The sequence below is a fragment of the Hyperolius riggenbachi genome, chromosome 4 (genome assembly GCF_040937935.1).
Source record: "Hyperolius riggenbachi isolate aHypRig1 chromosome 4, aHypRig1.pri, whole genome shotgun sequence".
Lineage (NCBI taxonomy): Eukaryota > Metazoa > Chordata > Amphibia > Anura > Hyperoliidae > Hyperolius > Hyperolius riggenbachi.
The window spans coordinates 495084974-495107788 of NC_090649.1; the positions used below are offsets into that span (position 1 = coordinate 495084974).

Sequence of the window (22815 nt, forward strand, 5' to 3'; positions counted from 1 at the left end):
TGATTTCAGAGGCAGAGGGGAGGCGGGAGGAGGAGGGGGGATTAGTTTTTTTTCACAGGCTTAGTGATCAAGATACAGATAAGCCTGCCTCTGTGTAATGTTTACAAACAACATGGCTGCTCTCATTGTATCACAGGAAGAAATAATCTATTATAGCTGTTTGCAGCTAGCTTTGCTGTGTAAACTATCTAAACTTTAGATAAGATATATAGACAAGTTACTTGTTATAGTTACTTTTTCATCTCGGATCCGCTTTAAAGGACTACTCCAGTAAGCAGTCAAAATCTGGCAGAACCTATAGGGTAAGTTCACAGTGGGACGTTAAAGTCGCACGTTAAAGAATGTTACAACGCTCAATAACGCTCTGCAATGCAAAAGCATTAGTGTGTTCACAGTGCAGACGTTGCGTTGAAGTGTAACGTGGCACGTTAAGTGAAAGTACTGCATGCAGTGCGTTCATCACGCTATTATGTGCGTTGCAGTGTTAGCGCATGCTCAGTATAAGGGTATTTTGTGTGTGTAAGTGACGCATGCGTCTTGAGAATGGGTTGTTGTATTTAATTAACCCATACATGGGTTTTCGGTTTACTTAAAGACGCATGCACACATCAAAGTTTTGATGCTTCTGTTGAAGGTGCACACCATATAGTTGGTAATTTACTTAATTAGGGGAGGCATATGAATATGTTAACTCCATGTGTGTTTGATTATGTGGTTAACTGCACCTATAAAGGTAAAATGAGTGTGTTTGTTTATGTGGTGTTAATAATGGTTGGTCGTGGGAAACGTGGTGCTGCTGGTGGCCGTGGTCGTGGGCGTAGAAAGCGGTTTTTGTTTGATGTGGACGATTTAATAGCAAGGGTGCAATCATACCCACAACTGTATGACAAACAACACCCCAAATATCAAGACAATGTGGCCAGTCGTGTGGTGTGGGAGAAAATAACGTCATCCTTTTATGAAGACTGGCCCAGTGAAACCGATAAATCTCGTAAAAGTAAGTTTTTTTTTTTTTTTAACATACTAATGACTATGCCACTTTATAGTGGCATGATGTACTATTTAATAGAGATCGTCATGTAGTCTATGCGACCTTATGGCCGCATACCATTAGCGCTATTGATGTTACTGATGGTGCATTCTTTTCTGTTTGATATTTTTGAGTTTTTTGTCTTTTATTTCAAGTAACTTTATTTAAAATTACAACAAATAACAACGATAAAAGTAACTATATAAAATGGGTACAGTAAAATTATAAAAAACGAATGTCTTTGTGCAGCCATGGCCTCTAGCTGCTGCTGTATGTCCTGAAGGCAGACCATAATGCCTTTTAACATGTCCACCACAAATGTAAATTGGACTTCTGTGTTCGAAGTGACATCAGTGAAAAAAGAGGATAGTAATCAATGTACATTATAATATGGTTTGTGCGCGCACAGTTATTGTCATATGTTGTTATTTATTGCCTAGGGAACTTACGAGACAGTTCATCCATGTGTTGCTGTAATTGGCCGACAATATTGTTTCCAATCCTTGTCTGTGTTAATGGCTGTTGTGTTTCCATCACCTGTGGTTGTCCTATGTGTGACTGATCGGCCGTTTTTTCGTCGTTGTCTTGGGTGTTGCTGCCATCTTGTATGTGCTCACTTTCGGCCTCATTGTCTGTGTTGTTTGGAGACACTTCCCATGTGAAAGTGCTGTCCGGTGTATCTATCTCACAAGAGTAATCATTTGCAGATGTGATAGGCGTCAGTGGTATGGGCGAAAAGCAAATGGTACTTTCTCCTTCTGAACCTGTGTCCTCTATTTGTGGTGGTGGTGTGTTTGCCATTTCCGGAGTATGGGGTGTGGATGTGCCTTGGTCTAGAACTCCGAGTTTGCTTCGGTGTTCTTCTCTGATTTCTGAAATATAAACACATACAATGGTCAAAAAATCTGTTATAATGTATAAGCTACTTGGGTCAACTTCTGTGCATGTATTGTGTAAGTGCGCATCACCTACCTTCTTCCACTTCTTTTTTTTTCTCAATGAGCCACTCTCCCTTGCACCTTTTCATGTCGATCCACCTCTTTTTAATGGTTGTAATGGGGTGGTATTTTCTGTTGGTCTGCAGGAAATGGTCCTGTATGGTCAGCATTATATGCTGCTTTTGGAATCGTGTCCGCACGATGTCATAGTTGTGACGCAGCATCGTCTGTATAGGGTATAAAAAAGTTAAACACCATCAGTCAACATTTCCGCCTTAACATAATCTTCATGTGTACTATAATTATATATCGAACATTACTAAGATGGTTGTAATGCAAACACCTGGGTGTATCGTATATTATTGGTGTGTGTGTTGCGTCATTATAGTCATACCTTGGCTATGAATTCCTTCTCCTGGTCAGAGAATTTTGCCTTCAGCATTTTGCTGCTGGCTGCGCCTTCCCCGTCTGTACTCTCCCACAGGAAGTGCGCACTTCAGAATACAGTTGACTTGGATTGTGGGTGCTTTCCATAGAATTGTGGGCATTTTACATCACATGATGTGTGCTATTGGTAGTGCTGTATGCCACTATATAATGGCTTTGTTGTCATTCAAGTGAAATGGTCACAGTATAGCGTATTGACCTACATATGTGTTACTCGCTATGCCACTTTATTGTTCTAACTATATCGAAAATTGTTTTTTTTTGTTTTTTGATCATTTATTTCACATGACACTAATGATTGCACCACCATTATTTCATTACAGTTTGGGACATAAGAGAACGATGGCGTTCACTACGTGATAACTATAAACGAGCACTTGAAAAACAGAAGGCATCCGAACGTAGTGGTGCAGGAACATCCAGCACAAACACATATTGCCACTCTATGAATTTAGAATTCTTACGGCCATGCTTTGAAGGGAGAGAGTAAGTATTTTTCATGGTTGACTTGCATTAAATGAAAGAATTTATATTTCACCTGATTAGTATTTAATGTATTGTCTATTTTTCAGGACTGAGGATAGTATTTTCCCAGAAAAAAAACACACCCGAAAACAATGCTGACATCAGGTGTCATACAACGGATTCGGATATGTGTCAGGAAACACAACAATCAGATAGCACAACATCTAATACTACAGAACAACCATCACATCCTAAACGATATAGTAGGGAAACTACTTCTGCTATGCGACAAATGGATCTTAGTATGATGTCTGCATTTGAAGAACTTATGAATCGATGGAAGCAAAGTCAAAGCCAGATGACACCCAGACAAAAAATTTGTAATGGATTAGTTCCATTTCTGGATGGAGTTCAAAAACACCTTTTGCCATATGTAACTAAAGACATTATTGATGTCATTATATCATATCAAAACAAACAAAACAACACAGATAACCAACAGCATTGGCCACAAAACATTGCAAACGATGATAGCACAATGGCTTCCTCTGACCCTCAAAACCATTCCTCTCAACCTCAACAACATTCCTCTCAACCTCCACAACATTCATATCAACCTCCACTGATTTCTACTCAAGTGCACAGCTCTACATACCCACCACCAACATCTACTTACCATGCACCAGTACCTATGCATACAACAACAATGTGTAATTTCAGACCACAAACACTAACATATACGCAATTAAACACACGCTATGGCCCACCCATTCCTGCATCAAATGATGAAAACACAACAGACCAACACACACTTATTCAACACACATACAGTGAAATACCTCCACAAACAACAAATACACAGTACACTCAACCAAACACATACCACAAAGATTGTGAGGCCCAACATGCCCAATTTTGGTCATCAACATAGAATCTACTGAACTGTGATGTGCGATATGTTGTGTTCCAACAATAAACAACAAATGTATGATTTACATTTAATTTAGTTTGTGTATGACAATATAACATCTGATGAATATAATACATGATTTCAATTAAATCATTAAAAAATTTAATTTTATTACATTAATGGAAACCTACAATAAACATTGCAGTTATGTATGTGATGCAACATCATTGTCATTGTAATGATTTCCTTTATTGACAGTAGACACATTGTATTGATTAAGCCATAAACAAACAATGTTATTATAGGTTTTTAACCTTTGCGGAATGGTTGTTTTTCACAAAACCGGAAATTAAAATTGGTTTGCACTGCAATGGGAGTAACTAAAGCTGTGCGTTACACAACTGCATTGGTACATACAACTCAGTAGATATCTACTGGGCGGAAAAGGATTCTGCACATGTAAACCCATAGCCTTACCCAATAGTGAAAATTATAAAAAAAAATGTTTTTACATGCAATGAGAGATTGTTAGTCCCACATATGCAAAGGAATGTGGTTAAGCCCCTCTGCCAACGACAAGGCCAATCTCATAGAGGGGACCCTACACTAACCAAAGATACATGAAAAACAAAATATCTACAAATGTGAGTTATAAATTCAGCTGCCAAACCACTCTCCCAGTATTCAAAAAATAATGTGTCAAAGCATTGCGAACACCTAGGGAAACAAGGTCTCCCCTAGGTGGATTGTGCACCACACCACGCATCATAGACCGATCAGGTTCATCAGGCCTAGCTCCTTCGTGGTGTCTAACAAAATTATGCAACACACAAGCTGCCTTAACCACAGCCACAGCATTGTGCAAACTCAAATTTATTGGAGTGTGCAAAATACGCCACTTGCTGGCTAAAATGCCAAATACACACTCCACTGCTTGTCGAGCACAAGACAAACGAAAATTAAATATTGTCCTTGTTGGGGTAATTGTTCTTGATGAATATGGACGCATAACATGCGTGCTCAAACCAAAAGCCTCATCAGCCACAAAGGTGTATGGATGAGGAGGACCAGGGGTTCCAGGCCAAGGTTTTGGCGGGGGTACATCCAAATCTCCAGACTGCAGTTTATGGAACAAATTGGTATGGGAAAAAACAAAGGCATCACTGGAACTACCATAAGAACCCACATCAACATAAATGAAATTTGAGTTGCTATCTGCAATTGCCATCAAAACTATAGAATAAAACTTCTTATAGTTATAAAAACGACTGCCACTATGTGGAGGCATAACAAGCCGAACATGCTTGCCATCTATGGCACCTAAACAATTTGGAAACTTTGCATTCTGCCAAAAAGCCTCAGCTATCTCCTCCCACTTGTGGCACGGTCAGGAGGCTGTAAAAAAATAGGTGCAAGACGCAGCCATATTGCTCGGCAGGTATCTCTTACTATGTAAGAGATGGTAGACTTACCTAGCTGAAAACTATAATGCAATGAAGCAAAGGATTGTCCTGTAGCAAGATATCTAAAATAAGAAATAAAAAATTAATTATAAAACCACAAAACACAATACAAGAAAAAAAAATATAACAGTACATACCGCAAAGTTAACAACAGCTTTTCCTCAGCTGATATCACAGACCGAAAATTAATGGGACTCTTTTCAAGATCTGCACCAACTATAGCCAAGAATTTTTGAAAACTAAAAACAAAAATACAAACCATTTGTACTTGAAACAAACACAGAAGTCATACATCACAAACATTATAAATAAACTTTTTACCTCTCAACTGACATCCTGGTGTAATTGTAAAACTTTTCAGGATGAGCTAATAAATCTGGAAACAAAGATCCATAATGCCCCCTCTCTGGACGCACAGTAAGAAGGGGATGCACCCAGTGTCTCCTTCGCCTCCCACAGCGACGCCGCAAAAGGTGCATAAAAAATAACAATGCACCACCACCAAACACAAACTCCTCATCCTACATGATGATCACAGGCCTTCAAAACCACTAACTAATCATATTTTTTAAAAACCTATTTATAGTCAGTAATGTGCGACTTTAAAGACGCGCGCAAATTACGTCAACAGTTCTAACGCAACGTGTCAACAACGTGAACTACTGTGAATCCAAATGCGCTGCGTTACAATTCACGTTGCCACCTTAAAGTGGCATAGTAACGCAACGTCCCACTGTGAACCTAGCCATAGGGTTTAGACTTGTCCCTAGGGTTATATGAGGGACAAGGGGACTTGATCTGCGTATGGAAATTTTTTTTTTTTTTTGCCATCTATTTAGAAAGGGGTCCTTCACAGTTATGGCAAACTCTATATCTGCATTTTTAGAGGGCTTGGATGCTTTCCTTGCATTGAAGGGCATCCACGGCTATCATTATTAGGTAATTCCCAGGAAAGTTGATCCAGGGATTTATCCAACTACCATCTGGTAGTCGGGAAGTATTTTTCTACCTTTTAAGGCTAATTGGCCCAGGCCTTGTAAGGTTTTTCACTTTTCCCTGGATCAACTGGAATTCCTGCAGGTTCAGGATGGTGCGATTTTTTTTTTCTTCTGGTTGAACTTGATAGACGGCTATCTTTTTGTTTTCAGCCAAACTAATTATGTATCTAGACAAGATCCCTTGTGTAATGTGTATACCTTCACTTCATAAAAGGCAGGGCTTTAACATTCTTCTTGCTGCCGTATTATTATTTGCTGAGCTATTCTCTTTATTTGATTGTCTTGAGTTCTGCTTTAAGAGAAAACAATCGCCGAGATCTGGGCCAAAAGTTTCTATTGTTCAGTTCCTAATCTCTGCTTCACACAGTTCTGCAGCTGCGGGCCAAACTCAGCTCATCATTGATCCTAAAGTCATTAGAAAAGCAGTCATCTCAATTATATACGCACCCACACACACAAACACAGATATTAAAGATATATATATATCATTTAATTCCAACGAAAGTAGCTATTATAACTGAAACGCAAGTGAGATTCTGGCTCATTTCACACAAAAAAGGACAGAGGTTTATTTTATTTATTTATTTATTTTTTCATTTTTAAGATCCATCCCTGTTCTATGGACAAACTTTCTTTTGTTCTTCACTTAATGACCTAATTAGTAGAGCATAGAGCAAGTATAGCGAGAGTGCAGAGACTTGCAGGACGATGTGACCTCCAGTAGTCAGGAAAGAGCTCTCAAACATTGCTTTCTTGCTATTAAACGCCGATTGCTTAAAACTTTTCCTTCTTTCATTACATTGTAGCAGTTAATCATGTGAGTTGCAGCTACTAAAATGCTTGTGTTGTTTCCAACATTTCATAATGGATTTGTAAGTTTTATAGCAGTAGCAGTGGAGTGTTGTACCGTGTCAGCCATCAGTGAAAGAAAGAAGTTCAGGATGATTCCATTTATTGGCTAACTTAGAAGAAACGGAGTAAGCTTTCGGGTTATGAAGCTTTCCTCAGACTTGATTTGCCGAAAGCTTACTCCTTTTCTTCTAAGTTAGCCAGTAAATGGTACCATCCTGATTCTAAACTTCTTCTTTTTCCAAGCTTTATAGCAAAATACTGTGAATGGTTCTTTTAATGCGTACGTACAAAAAGGGCGCCTGGACAAAAAGGGCGCGGGGTGTAAACTCTAAATAATAATTAATCATTAATAGGGTTTATAAAAATAGTGTGCTATATTTCGTTTACAAATAAAGTTTAACAAAACTATAAATCATTAAATAATGTTTATAAAATCGGAAATTGTGAAAACGTTAATCTTCCCTATTTCTAAAGTTAAACTTATAATTACGTTTATTAAAAAAACAATAATATATGTTTAATTGTTATAATTGTATATTATTGTGAATAACCTTCATTTATGGTTTGTTCTTATAATAAAATCTGAAAATATTCTTTATAACGATGATATAAATATAAGTACGTTCGTAATAAGTGTTGTAAAACATTAGTAATTATTACTAAAATTTGACTAAAACTATACCTAAGCCTACTCTTACACAGAACCCTCCCTGTACCTATCCCTAACCCCTAGACCCCCCTGTTGGTGCCTAAACCTAAGACCCCCCTGTTGGTGCCTAAACCTAAGACCCCCCCTGTTGGTGCCTAAGTAACCCTCCCTGTACCTACCCCTAACCCCTAGACCCCCCTGTTGGTGCCTAAACCTAAGACCCCCCTGTTGGTGCCTAAACCTAAGACCCCCCCTGTTGGTGCCTAAGTAACCCTCCCTGTACCTACCCCTAACCCCTAGACCCCCCTGTTGGTGCCTAAACCTAAGACCCCCCTGTTGGTGCCTAAACCTAAGACCCCCCTGGTGGTGCCTAAACCTAAGACCCCCCTGTTGGTGCCTAAACCTAAGACCCCCCTGTTGGTGCCTAAACCTAAGACCCCCCTGTTGGTGCCTAAACCTAAGACCCTCCTGTTGGTGCCTAAACCTAAGACCCCCCTGGTGGTGCCTAAACCTAAGACCCCCCTTTATTATGTGGATAATAATGTTTTACAAATTGTGACTCCAAAAAATATATTCCAATTTACATTACGTACTGATCGCTTTATTTTGTGAATAATGTTTTAAAAACAGTAAGGGATAAAACTTTAAATAAAAAAATATATTGCAATTTACATTACGTACTGATCGCTTTATTTTGCGAATAATGTTTTAAAAACAGTAAGGGATAAAACTTTAAATAATGTTTTAATTATTTAAATTAGATAAATATATTTAGTATTTTCATAAATGTTATTCGGCACGGGTGCATTTTATAAACGTAAATCACCACAAGCTCAGTTATAAATCATTAAACAGCTCCGGGAGCCGTTTGTAAACCTTATTTAGCTCCGGGCGCCGTTTGTAAACTTTATTTAGCTCCGGCGCCCTTTTTTCCTGCTCGGCGCCCATTAAACGTTATTTATTATGGGAGTGAATGGCGGCGCCCTTTTTGTCCACTAGCGGCCTGCGCCCTTTTTTCCCAGCTCCTCTTTTAATATCGTAATATGAAAGGTGATTGTTTCTGTTCATTTCTAGAAAGCTCAAGAGCCTCTATGAGAGAAAAAGGACCAGGGCCCTTGTGCAATGAACCTTTCCTCTTGAGTTCTCTCCTAGGAGATAATTTTCATTTTGTCTTTAAAATACCTTTTCAGCGTTTTAGAATTGAAAAATAAAAGTCATTGAAAAAGTATTATCAAAATTATTTTCAGCATTTTCTTGCTGGCTGGTGGTTAAAAGGCATTTTATGATAAAGTGTGAAAATATATCACCTAGGAGCAGTGCAGTTTTTAGATAAAATTGCTCCCAGGGCGAGTATCAAAAAATACGCCCCCCCCCCCCCCCCTCCGGCCAAAAAAAGAAAAAAAAACACTGCCAGCTGCACTTGGTGCGCTTCTGTCCGCCTTTTATCAGCACATCGATGTTACAGATTGTTACGCGTTGCTGAAAAACAGACAGAAGTGCACTAGTATGTACAGGCCCTAAAGAGATTGGGCCGCTGACACTGTTCCCACCTCTTCAGTGACGTGTTGTGGGCAAGCACAGCATTGCGTGAGGGGAGAAATCGACACTTGTGGTGATTGGCTCCTGCCTGCAAGGGGAGGGGTGTTGGGCCAGGGATGCTAGAAGCTGCAGCCATACCTCCCAACTTTTTGAGATGAGAAAGAGGGACACTGTAAAGGGAACCTAAACTGAGAAGGACTAGGATTTTTCCTTTAAAAGAAATACCAGTTGTCTGACTCTCCTGCTGACACTGTATCTTTAGATTAATACTTTTAGCCACAGCCCCTCAACAAGCATGCAGATCAGTCAGACTGGGTTAACTGCATGCTTGTTTCAGGTGTGTGATTCAGCCACTACTGCAGCCAAAGAGACCAGCATGACTGCCAGGCAACTGGTATTGCTTAAAAGGAAACATCCATATCCTTCTCAGTTTAGTTTCCCTTTAAGACACACCAAGGGCCAGATTTGTACTTTTTAACACCCGAGGCCCTCTGTCACCAGCCGCCCACACACCAAAACACATATTCCAACCACCCCACACCAGCAGAAAAAGAACAGTACATCAAACTACCAAAGAAAGCTTTTTACATCTTACTGTTCCAGTACTAGGCCCCTCTTTGCTGACGTAGGTTTCTTCATAGCGCAAGCAAGCGTGTCCGTATTGGGCATGCACAAGTAAGGTCTGCACATACCTGGTAGAACTATGGCACTTGTGCAATCCTTTTTTTACTCTGTGCACAAGCACTTCATTTTACTGGTCATGTATGGACCTTACTTGCATGCCCAGTACAGATACATTTGCCCAGGCTTGTTTGCATACTGAAAAACCTATTCAACTAGGGAGGAACCCAGCACTGGAAAGGTGGGGTATAGGGAGATACAGGAAACCCCTGGACTATCCTCTCCTTCCATAGAGGCACCACAGCTCCCAGCAAGCCCTACCCCCTATTATAGAAGTACCACTGCTCTCAGCATACTCCTTCCCTCCATAGAGACACCACAGCCCCCAGCATGCTCATTCTCTCCCATAGAGGCAACACAGTTCCCATATAGTATTGGATTGTCCCTCAGGGCCTCAAGAGATGGCTGCAGGGCCCCTCAGGCCGCCTCCAATGTGATCGGAGAAACAAGGAAGCAGTACTGGGTTTGCACTACAGTAAACACCGGATGCGTAGGGCTGTGCACGATAGGTTCTATAGTGTGCACTCCTCCATGTGCAGCTTCACAAGCGTGCTCAAGCAGTGAAGTAGATCCAAGAACATATAGAAAAGATGGGAGGCTGGCACTGCTGTGAATGCTGGTTTATTAATACAAAAGTATAAAATCACAGTGCAGTCTAGCAAACATGGAGAAAGAGATGGTAGACATACCAGAGTGAGAGGAGGCACAATGGTGGTGGTGGGTGATGGGTACAGGATGTCTGACGGCCATGTTACGCTAAGTTGTGTAGCCTCTGTAGAAGCGCAATTTAGTGTGAAACGGACGTCAGGCATCCAGTACCCATCACCCATCACCACCTTTGTGCCTCCTCTCACTCTGGTATATGTTTCATCTCTTTCCCCATGTTTGCTAGACTGCACTGTGATTTTATACTTTTGTATTAATAAACCAGCGTTCACAGCAGTGTTTCGCCTCCAATGTGAAATGTGGTCACCTGGGACCCCTGCAGAACATTTTCAGGGGAGCGCACTCACCTGTCCAGCTGGCTTGCTCCTCTGTGTGCTTCATCCTTGTGGGTGCCTCATGAGGCACATGTGAAGATTTAAAGAGAAAAACTCACAGAGGAGCGCGCCTCCAGAGTCTTTCCCTAGCCGGCTCTGGGGCCCTGAAGGAAATCACAATACTATACGGAGGAGCATGCTGGGATCTGTAGTGCCTCTATGGATTAAAGGAGCATGCTAGGAGCTACAGTATAATGCATCTATAAAGGGAAGGGGAAAAGGTCATGCTGGAAGCTGTAGTACCTGTATAGGCTGGGAGCTGTACTTCTGTAGAAGGGGGGCTTGCTGGGAGCACTGGTACCTTTATAGAAAGGGGAGGAGGGCTTTCTGGGAGCAGTGGTACCATTATAGAAAGGGGAAGGGGGGCTTTCTGGGAGCAGTGGTACCATTATAGAAAGGGGAGGGGGGCTTGCTGGGAGCACTGGTACCTTTATAGAAAGGGGAGGGGGGCTTGCTGGGAGCACTGGTACCTTTATAGAAAGGGGACGAGGGCTTGCTGGGAGCACTGGGACCTTTATAGAAGGAGGGGGGGGCTTGCTGGGAGCAGTGGTACCTTTATAGAAAGGGGATGGGGGCTTGCTGGGAGCAGTGGTACCTTTATAGAAAGGGGAGGGGGCTTGCTGGGAGCACTGGTACCTTTATAGAAAGGGGACGAGGGCTTGCTGGAAGCACTGGGACCTTTATAGAAGGGGGGGGGGGCTTGCTGGGAGCAGTGGTACCTTTATAGAAAGGGGAGGGGGGCTTGCTGGGAGCAGTGGTACCTTTATAGAAAGGGGAGGGGGGCTTGCTGGGAGCAGTGGTACCTTTATAGAAAGGGGAGGGTGGCTTGCTGATAGCAGTGTTACCTTAATGGAGGAGAAGGGGACAAATAGGCCCCCTAATGCTGTGGGGTGGAGGAGGGGTTGTCAGGACTCAGAAGCAGGGCACCTACTCACAGCATGCAGGCCAGGCAGGGACACAGGCAGCAGAGACACAGACACATCCTGCTCGTTCAGCTGAGCACTTTCCCCTTCCCCGACACCATGCTTTGCAGTCTGGCCTCGGACTCTCAGGGGGGAGGGGAGAAGGGAGAAGCAGCCTGTGACCCTCTCTGCAGGAAGTTATCCCAGGTTGTCAGATCGAGCTGCGGGCAAGTGTCATGCCTGCAGCTGCCTGTGTGTTTGCTCTGCCCACTGCTCTTCCACCACGTCAGTTATTACTGGCCACCCAGCTTCCCTGCACTTGTGAGCCCCCTGCCCGACCACACTCACTATCATTCATTCCAGCTGCTAGCTGGAACCTGCGCCGCCCCCCTTCCCACTGAGAGCAGCCATATCAGAAGAGGGACAGGGGAAGACCTGGGCTAACTACCTGCCTCTGTTTCCACAAGTCTCGGAAGTCCAGGAGGAGAGAAGAAGCAGAAGGAACCTGGGTAGGAAAACACACACGTGGTCCGCACTCCACAGCAAGTCCTATCTCCCTCCTAGGGCACCCCAACAGCTGCAGTACCGCTACTGTACGTCAGACACACGCTGGTCATGTGGTGTTCACTTGACGTCGCAGCCAAGGCAACAGGACGCCCAGGAGGAGTGCAGCTAAGAGGTGATCGCGCTGGTCTTCTTCAGTTAGGCTGCACCGCGCGTCACCATCTTTCACTCCTACTTCTGCCTGCGCCCCTTCTCCTCACTGCCACACAGCGCCCCGGGCGGCTGCACGCCCCGCACGGCCCTAAAAACGGCCATGCCTAGGAGAAAAAAACGAATTGCATATGGGCCCAGGAGTCCGATGGTTCAGTAGCTCTGGGTAATGTGGTCATTTTGTAAAAGTAAACTTTTGTGAACACAAAGGTGGGTTGCATACACTTGTAATCATCATAACAGGCTGTGGGAATAAAACTGCCCAGTTTGTTCAGGTCCGTAGCACAGGAACTGGTCGGTCGCACTCCTTTGGGGTTCTTTAGAGCTGAACTAAAAAAACTACAACATCCCAACTTGATTTAGGTAGAAGCTGATGCACAGGAGTAAACGATGAGGCTCGTTGGAGTGCTCTAAGCCTTTGCAAGATCCATCATGTCATAAAAATAGGATATTGTCCTGATGAAGCACTCCATTTGAGAGTGCGAAACAGCTGCTTGCTTATACCTTTTCTCTCTGCGATCTGATGCCATTGAATTATTTGCTGTATTTAAGTGGAATTTATTAAACTTGCATTTTATTCTGGAGATGCCCAGACGCTTTCCTCCAATTTTTGACTACAACATCCCAACTGAGGTAAGTTACAATTTATGAAAAGAACTGGTGGAGACAACCAACATATATGAAACACTTCAAAACAATTTAAGAAGGAGAGGCATGTTGGTCTTACCTCTCCTGAAGAAAAAGGCTAGTGTTAATACAAGCACTAAAATAGACAACACAGATTGTTTCAAAGGATAGTTTTATTGTTAGATAAATCCAGAGACACGAAAATACATAGGAAAGATATATGTGAGATACACCAAGAAGTCTGAAAATCTTGTGTGGTTAGGGCTAATTGTTCAATTTAGGTAAGTTCTAGAATTTGTATATATTTGTTTTGTAGGCACTGTTGTCAGACTGACCTGAAGAAGCAGGCGAGCTCCCACGAAATGCATTGTCCATTTTTAGTGGGAAAATTAACTAGAGGAAACGAGAGGGCAGTATGTCTCTATATGGAAACCTCAAAATCAATCATAACCAATATCAAAAAGAGCAAGTCATATGGGGGAGGATGCCCATATATAATAATGAAAAAGCAACATATTTCTCAGGCATTTATCCCCCCTATAACATCTAAGCATATCATCTTATTCATCTATTTTCAAGGATATAATCAAAATATCAAATTTTTATTAGAACAACAATCTAAAAGATTGTACTGTACAAACCCAAAGGGTAGAAATGTGGGTTTGTACAGTACAATCTTTTAGCCTGTTGTTCCAATAAAAATTTGGTATTTTGATTATATCCGTGATAATAGATTATTTGCTTACAAATTAACAAGCTGACACATCATTGCATGCCAGCGGTTCTGGAGGTGTGTTTAGCTTCTAAGGGTACAATGGTTAATTTGCATATAGTCAGCAGTGGTGCATTGTGGGAGACATCTCAAGCTCACTCCAACCTGAATTATCACAAATTCTTTCTGTTTTAAAAAAAGCAAACTTTTGTTTTGCTTATATGTTATAGGGGGATAAATGCCGGAGAAATATGTTACTTTTTCATCATTAATTTTTTAGTGCTGGAATAAAAACCTCTTTCCAGTAAACTCTGGCCTATTTCTTCAGGAGAGGTAAGACCAATACTACCTCTCCTTCTTAAATTCTTTTTAAGTGTTTTATATATACAGTATATATATATATATATATATATATATATATATATATATATATATATATATATATATATATATATATATATATATATAGGGAAGTGTTTAAAAAGACCCAACCTTAAAAACACAAAGCAATGTACTCAGTCAGCGGTTAAGGGCAGTCAAATAATGAAAAACAAAGACAACCTTCAGCTCAAATACACACTAACGCTGCATAAAATAACCATCTCAAAAGCTAATTGATAACAGAGATAATTGTATAACATGCATCTGCAAACATAGAGGAGGCTGTGCTGCCATGTCAGGGCCTGTTCTGTGATTCTGCGCTACAATACAATTAATTATCTAAAATTGGACAAAAGGTAAAGCAAAAGAAATAATGGGATACATACAGTATATACAATATACTGTCAGTGGGATGCGAAAGTTTGTTCAACCTTGTTAATCGTCATGATTGCAACCATAACGGTAGACAACACCCCAATAACCTCAACCACTAAGGCCCGCTGCTTGGGGGTTATACTTGACTCAGAGCTCTCCTTTAAACCTCACATTGCCTCTTTAACCACCACCTGCTATTTCCAGCTCAAAAATATATTCCGTATCCGTCCCTTCCTCACACAAGAGGCCACCAAAATGCTTGTTCATGCCTTAATCATCTCCCGCTTAGACTACTGCAACACCCTGCTCTGTGGCCTACCAAAAAACAGGCTAGCTCCTCTCCAATCCCTTCTAAATGCAGCGGCCCGCCTCATTCACCTTTCCACACGCTCTTCCGATGCAGCCCCACTGTGCCGTTCTCTCCACTGGTTACCCATTACCCAGAGGATCCAGTTCAAACTCCTGACTCTAACATACAAAGCCCTCCACGAGTTGACTCCTCCATACATCTCCTCACTAATCTCAAGATATTGTCCCTCCCGCAACCTTCGCTCCTCCCAAGAAATTCTCCTGGCCTCTAAGCTGATCACCTCCTCTCATGCTCGCATCCAGGACTTTACACGAGCATCAGCCCTTATCTGGAACTCTCTTCCACAGCCTGTACGTCATGCTCCAAACCTGGACATCTTCAAACGCACTCTTAAAACACACCTTTTCAGACAAGCTTATAACATTCTATAGCCCTTTATTTACTTATTTGTCACAATGTAATCAGAGGCAAAGAATCACTGCCTCATCCATCCTCCACCCCCTTACCTAGTGTGTCCCCCACTACCCATTAGATTGTAAGCTCGCAAGGGCAGGGTCATCCTCCTAATGTTTACTGTTTTTGTAACAATATTTGTGCTGCTTGGAACTCTGCTGTATATTTGTTAGTTGTATCTATGTTCCCCTTGTCGTCTTATTGTGCTTTGTAAAGCGCTGCGGAATATGTTGGCGCTATATAAATAAAAAATAATAATAATAATAATAATAATTTTCCTGTATAAACCGTTGGTTGTTAAGAGAAAAAATGACAGTTAAATATATCATATAGGAGACACAGACAGTGATATTTGTGAAAGTTTATTGGGTTTACAGAAAGTGCACAATAATTGTTTAAACAAAATTAGGCTGGTGCATAAATTTGGGCACCACAAAAAATAAATGAAATCAATTTTTAGTAGATCCTCCTTTTGCAGAAATTACACCCACTAAACACTTCCTGTAGGTTCCAATGGGAGTCTGGATTCTGGTTGACAGTATTTTGGACCATTCCTCTTTACAAAACATCTCTAGTTCATTCAGGTTTGAGGGCTTCCGAGCATGGACAGCTCTCTAAATCACACCACAGATTTTCAATTATATTCAGGTCTGGGGACTGAGATGGCCATTCCAGAACGTTGTACTTGTTCCTCTACATGAATGCCTTAGTGGATTTTGAGCAGTGTTTAGGGTCGTTGTCTTGTTGAAAGATCCAGCCCCGGCACAGCTTCAGCTTTGTCACTGATTCCTGGACATTGATCTCCAAAATCTGCTGATACTGAGTGGAATCCATGCGTCCCTCAACTTTGACAATATTCCAATGCACTGGCCACACAGCCCCACAGCATGATGGAACCACCACCATATTTTACTGTAGGTAGCAGGTGTTTTTCTTGTAATGCTGTGTTTTTTTTCCCTCTATGCATAACACCCCTTGTTATACCCAAATAGCTCAATTTTAGTTTTATCAGTCTACAGCACCTTATTCCAAAATGAAGCTGGCTTGTCCAAATGTGCTTTAGCATACCTCAAGCGACTCTTTGTGCTGTGGATGGAGAAAAGGCTTCCTCTACATCACTCTCACATACAGCATCTCCTTGTGCAAAGTGCACCGAATGGTTGAACGATGCACAGTGACTCCATCTGCAGAAAGATGATGTTGTAGGTCTTTGGTGCTGGACTGTGGGTTGACTTTGACTTTTCTCACCATTCGTCACTTCTGTTTATCCAAGATTTTTCTTGGTCTGCCACTTCGAGCCTTAACTTGAACTGAGTCTGTGGTCTTCAATTTCCTCAATATGTACCTAACTGTGGAAACAGACAGCTGAAATCTCTGAGACATCTTTCTGTATCCTTCCCCTAAACCATGATGGTGAACAATCTTTGTCTTCAGGTCATTTGAGAGTTGTTTTGAGACCCCCATGTTGCTATTCTTCAGAGAAAATTAAAAGAGGAAGGAAACTTACAATTGACCCCTTGAATACTCTCTCATAATTGGATTCACCTGTGTATGTAGGTCAGGGGTCACTGAGCTTACCAAGCCAGTTTGAGTTCCAATAATTAGTTCTAAAGGTTTTGGAATCAATACAATGACAACAGTGCCGAAATGTATGCACCTGCCTAATTTTATTTAAACAATTATTGCCCCCTTTCTGTAAATCCAATAAACTTCATTTAACTCCTCAAATATCTCCATGTGTGTCTCATATGTGAAATATTTAACGGACGATTAACAAGGTTGCCCAAACTTTCGCTTCCCACTGTACTGTACAGGATCTTCTCAAAAAATTAGCATATTGTGATAAAGTTCATTATTTCCTGTAATGTACTGATAAACATTAGACTTTCATATATTTTAGATTCAAATACACACAACTGAAGTAGTTCAAGCCTTTTATTGTTTTAATATTGATGATTTTGGCATACAGCTCATGAAAACCCAAATTTCCTATCTCAAAAAATTAGCATATTTCATCCGACCAATAAAAGAAATAAATATTTCCAAATAATTATGTTAAGTTCTGCACTCAATACTTGGTCGGGAATCTTTTTGCAGAAATGACTGCTTCAACGCGGTGTGGCATGGAGGCAATCAGCCTGTGGCACTGCTCAGGTGTTATGGAGGCCCAGGATGCTTCGATAGCGGCCTTAAGCTCATCGAGAGTGTCGGGTCTTGCGTCTCTCAACTTTCTCTTCACAATATCCCACAGATTCTCTATCGGGTTAAGGTCAGGAGAGTTGGCAGGCCAATTGAGCACTGTAATACCATGGTCATTAAACCATTTACCAGTGGTTTTGGCACTGTGAGCAGGTGCCAGGTTGTGCTGAAAAATGAAATCTTCATCTCTATAAAGCTTTTCAGCAGATGGAAGCATGAACCCACTTTTGAACCAGAAACAGCGGCAGAAGCGCCTGACCTGAGCTACAGAGAAGCAGCACTGGACTGTTGCTCAGTGGTCCAAAGTACTTTTTTCGGATGAAAGCAACTTTTACATGTCATTCGGAAATCAAGGTGCCAGAGTCTGGAGGAAGACTGGGGAGAGGGAAATGCCAAAATGCCTGAAGTCCAGTGTCAAGTACCCACAGTCAGTGATGGTCTGGGGTGCCATGTCAGCTGCTGGTGTTGGTCCACTGTGTGTTATCAAGGGCAGGGTCAATGCAGCTAGCTATCAGGAGATTTTGGAGCACTTCATGCTTCCATCTGCTGAAAAGCTTTATGGAGATGAAGATTTCATTTTTCAGCACGACCTGGCACCTGCTCACAGTGTCAAAACCACTGGTAAATGGTTTACTGACCATGGTATTACTGTGCTCAATTGGCCTGCCAACTCTCCTGACCTGAACCCCATAGAGAATCTGTGGGATATTGTGAAGAGAAAGTTGAGAGACGCAAGACCCAACACTCTGGATGAGCTTAAGGCCACTATCGAAGCATCCTGGGCCTCCATAACACCTGAGCAGTGCCACAGGCTGATTGCCTCCATGCCACGCCGCATTGAAGCAGTCATTTCTGCAAAAGGATTCCCGACCAAGTATTGAGTGCTCAACTGAACATAATTATTTGAAGGTTGACTTTTTTTGTTTTAAAAACACTTTTCTTTTATTGGTCGGATGAAATATGCTAATTTTTTGAGATAGGAATTTTGAGTTTTCATGAGCTGTATGCCAAAATCATCAATATTAAAACAATAAAAGGCTTGAACTACTTCAGTTGTGTGTAATGAATCTAAAATATATGAAAGTCTAATGTTTATCAGTACATTACAGAAAATAATGAACTTTATCACAATATGCTAATTTTTTGAGAAGATCCTGTATATGAGGCAAGCTTTTTCATTTGACCCATAAAAAAGAAATATACAAGCACAGTAGTGGTGATGTAAGTATGGAAATAGATAAACTGTATGTTTATTATTGCAAAAGTGCCTCCCGCCCCCCAAATTAGTCACACCTGTGAAGGCACTCGGGCATTTCTCACGAACGTGTACAGAATTTGGCATAGATCTCAGTAGCATTTTTTTTCCTGACAGCAGAAGGCTGAGCTAAGATTTAAACTGAGAAAAAGTAATTCAAAGTTTATATTTTATATTTATTGCACGCCATTTTGATTTGTGTTCATCCGGGTGACTGCAGATCGATGGCCGCAGATTTATGGTCAACCAACATAAACTTTACAGCAGAGAGGTGATGAAGCTCCACCTAACGGGAAGACTACGGCTGGTGAGAACATATTGCCGTCCCTCCAGCTGTTTATCTTCCAGTCCATCTAATTGGGAATGTTCTGTCAGGAGACAATCTTACTATGTAATTAAAAATGTAACCATAATGCCACCGCTACAGTGTGAACTGCTAAATGGATCTTTCATATCCTTTACTAGTTCAGAAAGTCAGTGTCTGTTCCACACACACAAAAAAGAGGAAACCATTGTTCTTCCATAGTTTGAAGAGACACTGAAGCCAAAAATAAAAATTATGATATAATGATTTGTATGTGTACAGCTAAGAAATAAAACATTAGGGGCAGAGACAGAAGTCTAATATTGTTTCCAGTACAGGAAGAGTTAAGATACTCCAGTTGTTATCTATGCAAAAGAGCCATTGAGCTCCACGACTTTCAAAGCCGCAGAGAGCTCTGTCTTCTGAAGCTTGTTATCTCAACTGTCAGTCACTGTATTTTCTTTTTCTCCCCAGAGGACAGGTCAATAGTTCACTGACCTGCTCTGTAAAAACATTTAGAATGCTGAGTGTAGTGTGTAAACTGTAAATATGGGAGAATGATGCAATGTTATCAAAAAACACTATATAACTTAAAATAAAAATATGAGAATATTTTCTTTGCTACTAATGTTCTATTAATAATCCGTACTACACAACCAATTAATTATATCATCATCTTTTTTTGCTTCATTGTTTCCTTGCTGGGTGGCTTTCGTTTGGCCCGTAAATTAAAGTAAGCCTGGAATCAACACATCTGAAGAATCAATACTTAGCAGGGGCTTCCTCCAGCCCCATAAACATGGCTGCATCCCTCGCCACCCTGCCTCGGTCTGCTGTTCAGCCGCAATCAGCCCCGGGAAACACATGCGCAGAAGACCCAGGCTGGACCCAACTGAGCCTGTAACCGGGGCTGATTGCAGCTGATCGGCAGACCGCAGGAGGACGGCGAGGGACTCACATGTGCTTATGGGGCTGGAGGAAGCCCCGGTAAGTAACAATTCTTTAGATGTGTTGATCTGTGGTACACTTTAAGGATGGTTGAAAATGCTGATTTCTGATCCCAACAGAATTCTTCACTCCAAGAAGTATCTATCCAATAGCCGCAGAATGTTTTTTTTTTTTATTTTTGTTTTTGCAATTTTTGTCAATAACGACAGTTAATATTGTTATTATTATTATTTTTTTTTTGGGGGGGGGGGGGGTGTAATTCTCTATAGTTTGCAGATGTATGCTATTAACCATAATCCACATCTCTGATTGGCCTAATACTTCCAAGTCTTGCAATTGGCTTAAAAATACCATGTCTTGGTAATGCGTCGTTCCATGGATTTCTTATTCATGTTTTCCAATTTCCCCCCCCAGCTGCCTGCCCACCTGATCTGCGTGCATAAAGAAAGGGCGTCGTAAAAAAAGGGCCCAGCTGGATAATAAAATGGCGCTGGTGGATAACGAAATCTGATAACGATAAACATCATTGTCAAACTTGGTTAACGATAAATAACTTTGTTAACACAGATGGGAAATAATATCGAGAAGATATTAATATTCAAAATCGTTACTTAATTCAACAATACAGCTTAACCCAACCCTACTCTCCCACAGAACCCTCCCCTGGTGGTGCCTAAAACTAACTACTCCCATGGTGGTGCCTATCCCTAACTTCCCAGTGGTGCCTAACCCTAATCACCCCCCGTGTTGCCTAACCCTAACCCCCCAGGCGGTGCCTAACCTTAACTCCCCCCCCTGGTGGTGCCTAACCACCCCCAGTGGTGCCTGACCCTAACCGCCACCTGGGTGGTGCCTAGCCCTAACCACTCCCCCTGGTGGTGCCTAACCCTAACCACTCCCTCTGCAGAAACACCCTTTTACACATAGAAACGAAAATATCTTTGATAGCGTAAAATCTGTACATACAAACGAATCAATATGATAAAAACTATAACGTTAACTAAAACGATAACTACTTCAAAAACTTTAATTTTCTAATGTTGTTAACAATATTTATTGCGGTGCCTTTTTTCGCCATATTAACAATAATTGCATTAAAGTCTATGGCGGCGCCCTTTTTGTCCACCTTCTGCTGGCGCCCTTTTTTCCTGCTACCCCTGATCTCTGCGTAGAGTTAGCGGCCAGGTGCGGATGAGCATGGACACATGGAGATCAGGTGAAATTCACTCACAAGCCACACCGCTGTACCCTACTCTACAGGGATACACAGGAGGGGGGCACAAGGAGAGGGAGGGATAAATTACGTCAGCCTCCCTCCTCACATCCCCAGACTCCCTAATACTAATCAGCCCTGCCGGCTGGAGCCTCGACCGCTCCTGCCTAGGTGTGGCCCCTCCAATGGTGACACCCGGTGCAGCAAGCCCCCCCCCCCTTCCCCGCATTCTGATCAAGGGGAAGGAGGTTGAGTAGTTGTAGTCCATTACTGCCTGGGGCCCCACTGCAGCTGCATGATCTGTTCCCCCTTTATAGTTATGCCTCTAGGCCCAGTAGAGGAAACATTTTTACAGGCTTTTTTGCTGCTGAAAATTCATGTGTATATCTTTATGTTCATAGCTTGCCTTGATCAGATTTTATGGTTATGTTTATAGCGCTGGTTAGCGAATTAAAGCTAAATACTGATTGGCTGCTGCAGACAAGTCCCCCATTTCTGTTTCCTGAAACAACATCTTTGTCCCTCCATCTCGCACCAGAGTCCTATGTATCGGAGGAGACAGAGAAGCTGCTGGACTTTTAATTTACAATCATCTGCGATATTAGCCTGAGGATACTTAACATGCCTTCTCTAAATGAAGTCTTTTTATGTCTGTGCAATGGAGCAGTTAAGAGCTGGGAGCGGCGCGTTGTTCTGCTGAATCTGCTGCAGCATCTTCTAGAGATGGTTTTAGAGCAGATTGATAATAATGAAGAAAACGGATTGAGCTGCAGAGTCCATCTGACAACTGACTGATATTACCTGTTATAATATATCGAACGCCATCCAGAAGGCTCTTTACAAAGGATATTAAGTTGGCTTTAATAACTCCCTCAAGCCCGATGCTATTGACAAAATAAACATATGACTCTCTGTGTACTAACTATCCAATTATGCCCGTACTTTATTATTGTTCCAAGAGTCGGAGAACTTTAGTGAAGTCCGCTGGGAGATTTATAGAAGCTTACAATGAATTACTTCTGAACGATTGTCAATTTCTTGATTTTTTTTCTTCCTCAGCGTAGCGTTTCATTGAATGGTTTTGCATTGTTTTACTCCATTTAACTTAATATAAATAACAAAGGCTGAATGGGCATTTTTACGAGGTAATCCCATAGAACGGAATCAAAATGTAACTTATCACAGTCAATTTTTGTTTCGATCACCTGCAAGAGACATTTGAAGCTGATCTCCTGAACGGGGGTTATATAAAAATTACTTTCCTGTGTCCGTCATACCCCCACTTCTTGTCTAGAGAGGAAGTGTGGTAATCTCACTAGCGGCAACAGAGAGAGCTTTTTTTTTAAAAAAAACATTTTTTTTTTGAAGAGTGATGAAGAGTAATGATTCATACACACATTCAATTATTGC

At 41.6% G+C, this 22815-nt stretch overlaps 1 protein-coding gene and 1 long non-coding RNA gene across 2 annotated transcripts; one reads left to right on the forward strand and one right to left on the reverse strand.

Annotated features, from left to right (window-relative positions):
- Nucleotides 1-1217: 1217 nt before the first annotated feature.
- On the reverse strand, nucleotides 1218-12243 carry LOC137504533 (uncharacterized). Its single transcript, XM_068233080.1, has 3 exons — nucleotides 11948-12243; nucleotides 2003-2195; nucleotides 1218-1902 (listed from the first exon to the last, which is right to left on the reverse strand). Exons 2-3 carry the CDS (start codon nucleotides 2190-2192, stop codon nucleotides 1460-1462), a joined length of 633 nt encoding a protein of 210 aa, XP_068089181.1. The 5' UTR covers nucleotides 2193-2195; nucleotides 11948-12243; the 3' UTR covers nucleotides 1218-1459.
- Nucleotides 12155-22335, forward strand: LOC137504534 (uncharacterized). The gene is made up of 2 exons (XR_011019499.1): nucleotides 12155-12423; nucleotides 21944-22335. It is a non-coding gene; the product is annotated as an uncharacterized lncRNA (long non-coding RNA).
- The last annotated feature ends 480 nt before the right edge of the window (nucleotides 22336-22815 follow it).

What these genes read in the sequence shown, in the direction of transcription:
- LOC137504533 (XM_068233080.1), bottom strand. Translation starts at nt 2,192, where the DNA reads ATGCTGCGTCACAACTATGACATCGTGCGGACACGATTCCAAAAGCAG. An exon ending in AAAAAAAGAAGTGGAAGAAG is followed by an intron (nt 1,903 to 2,002) that starts GTAGGTGATGCG and finishes TTTATATTTCAG; the next exon opens with AAATCAGAGAAGAACACCGA.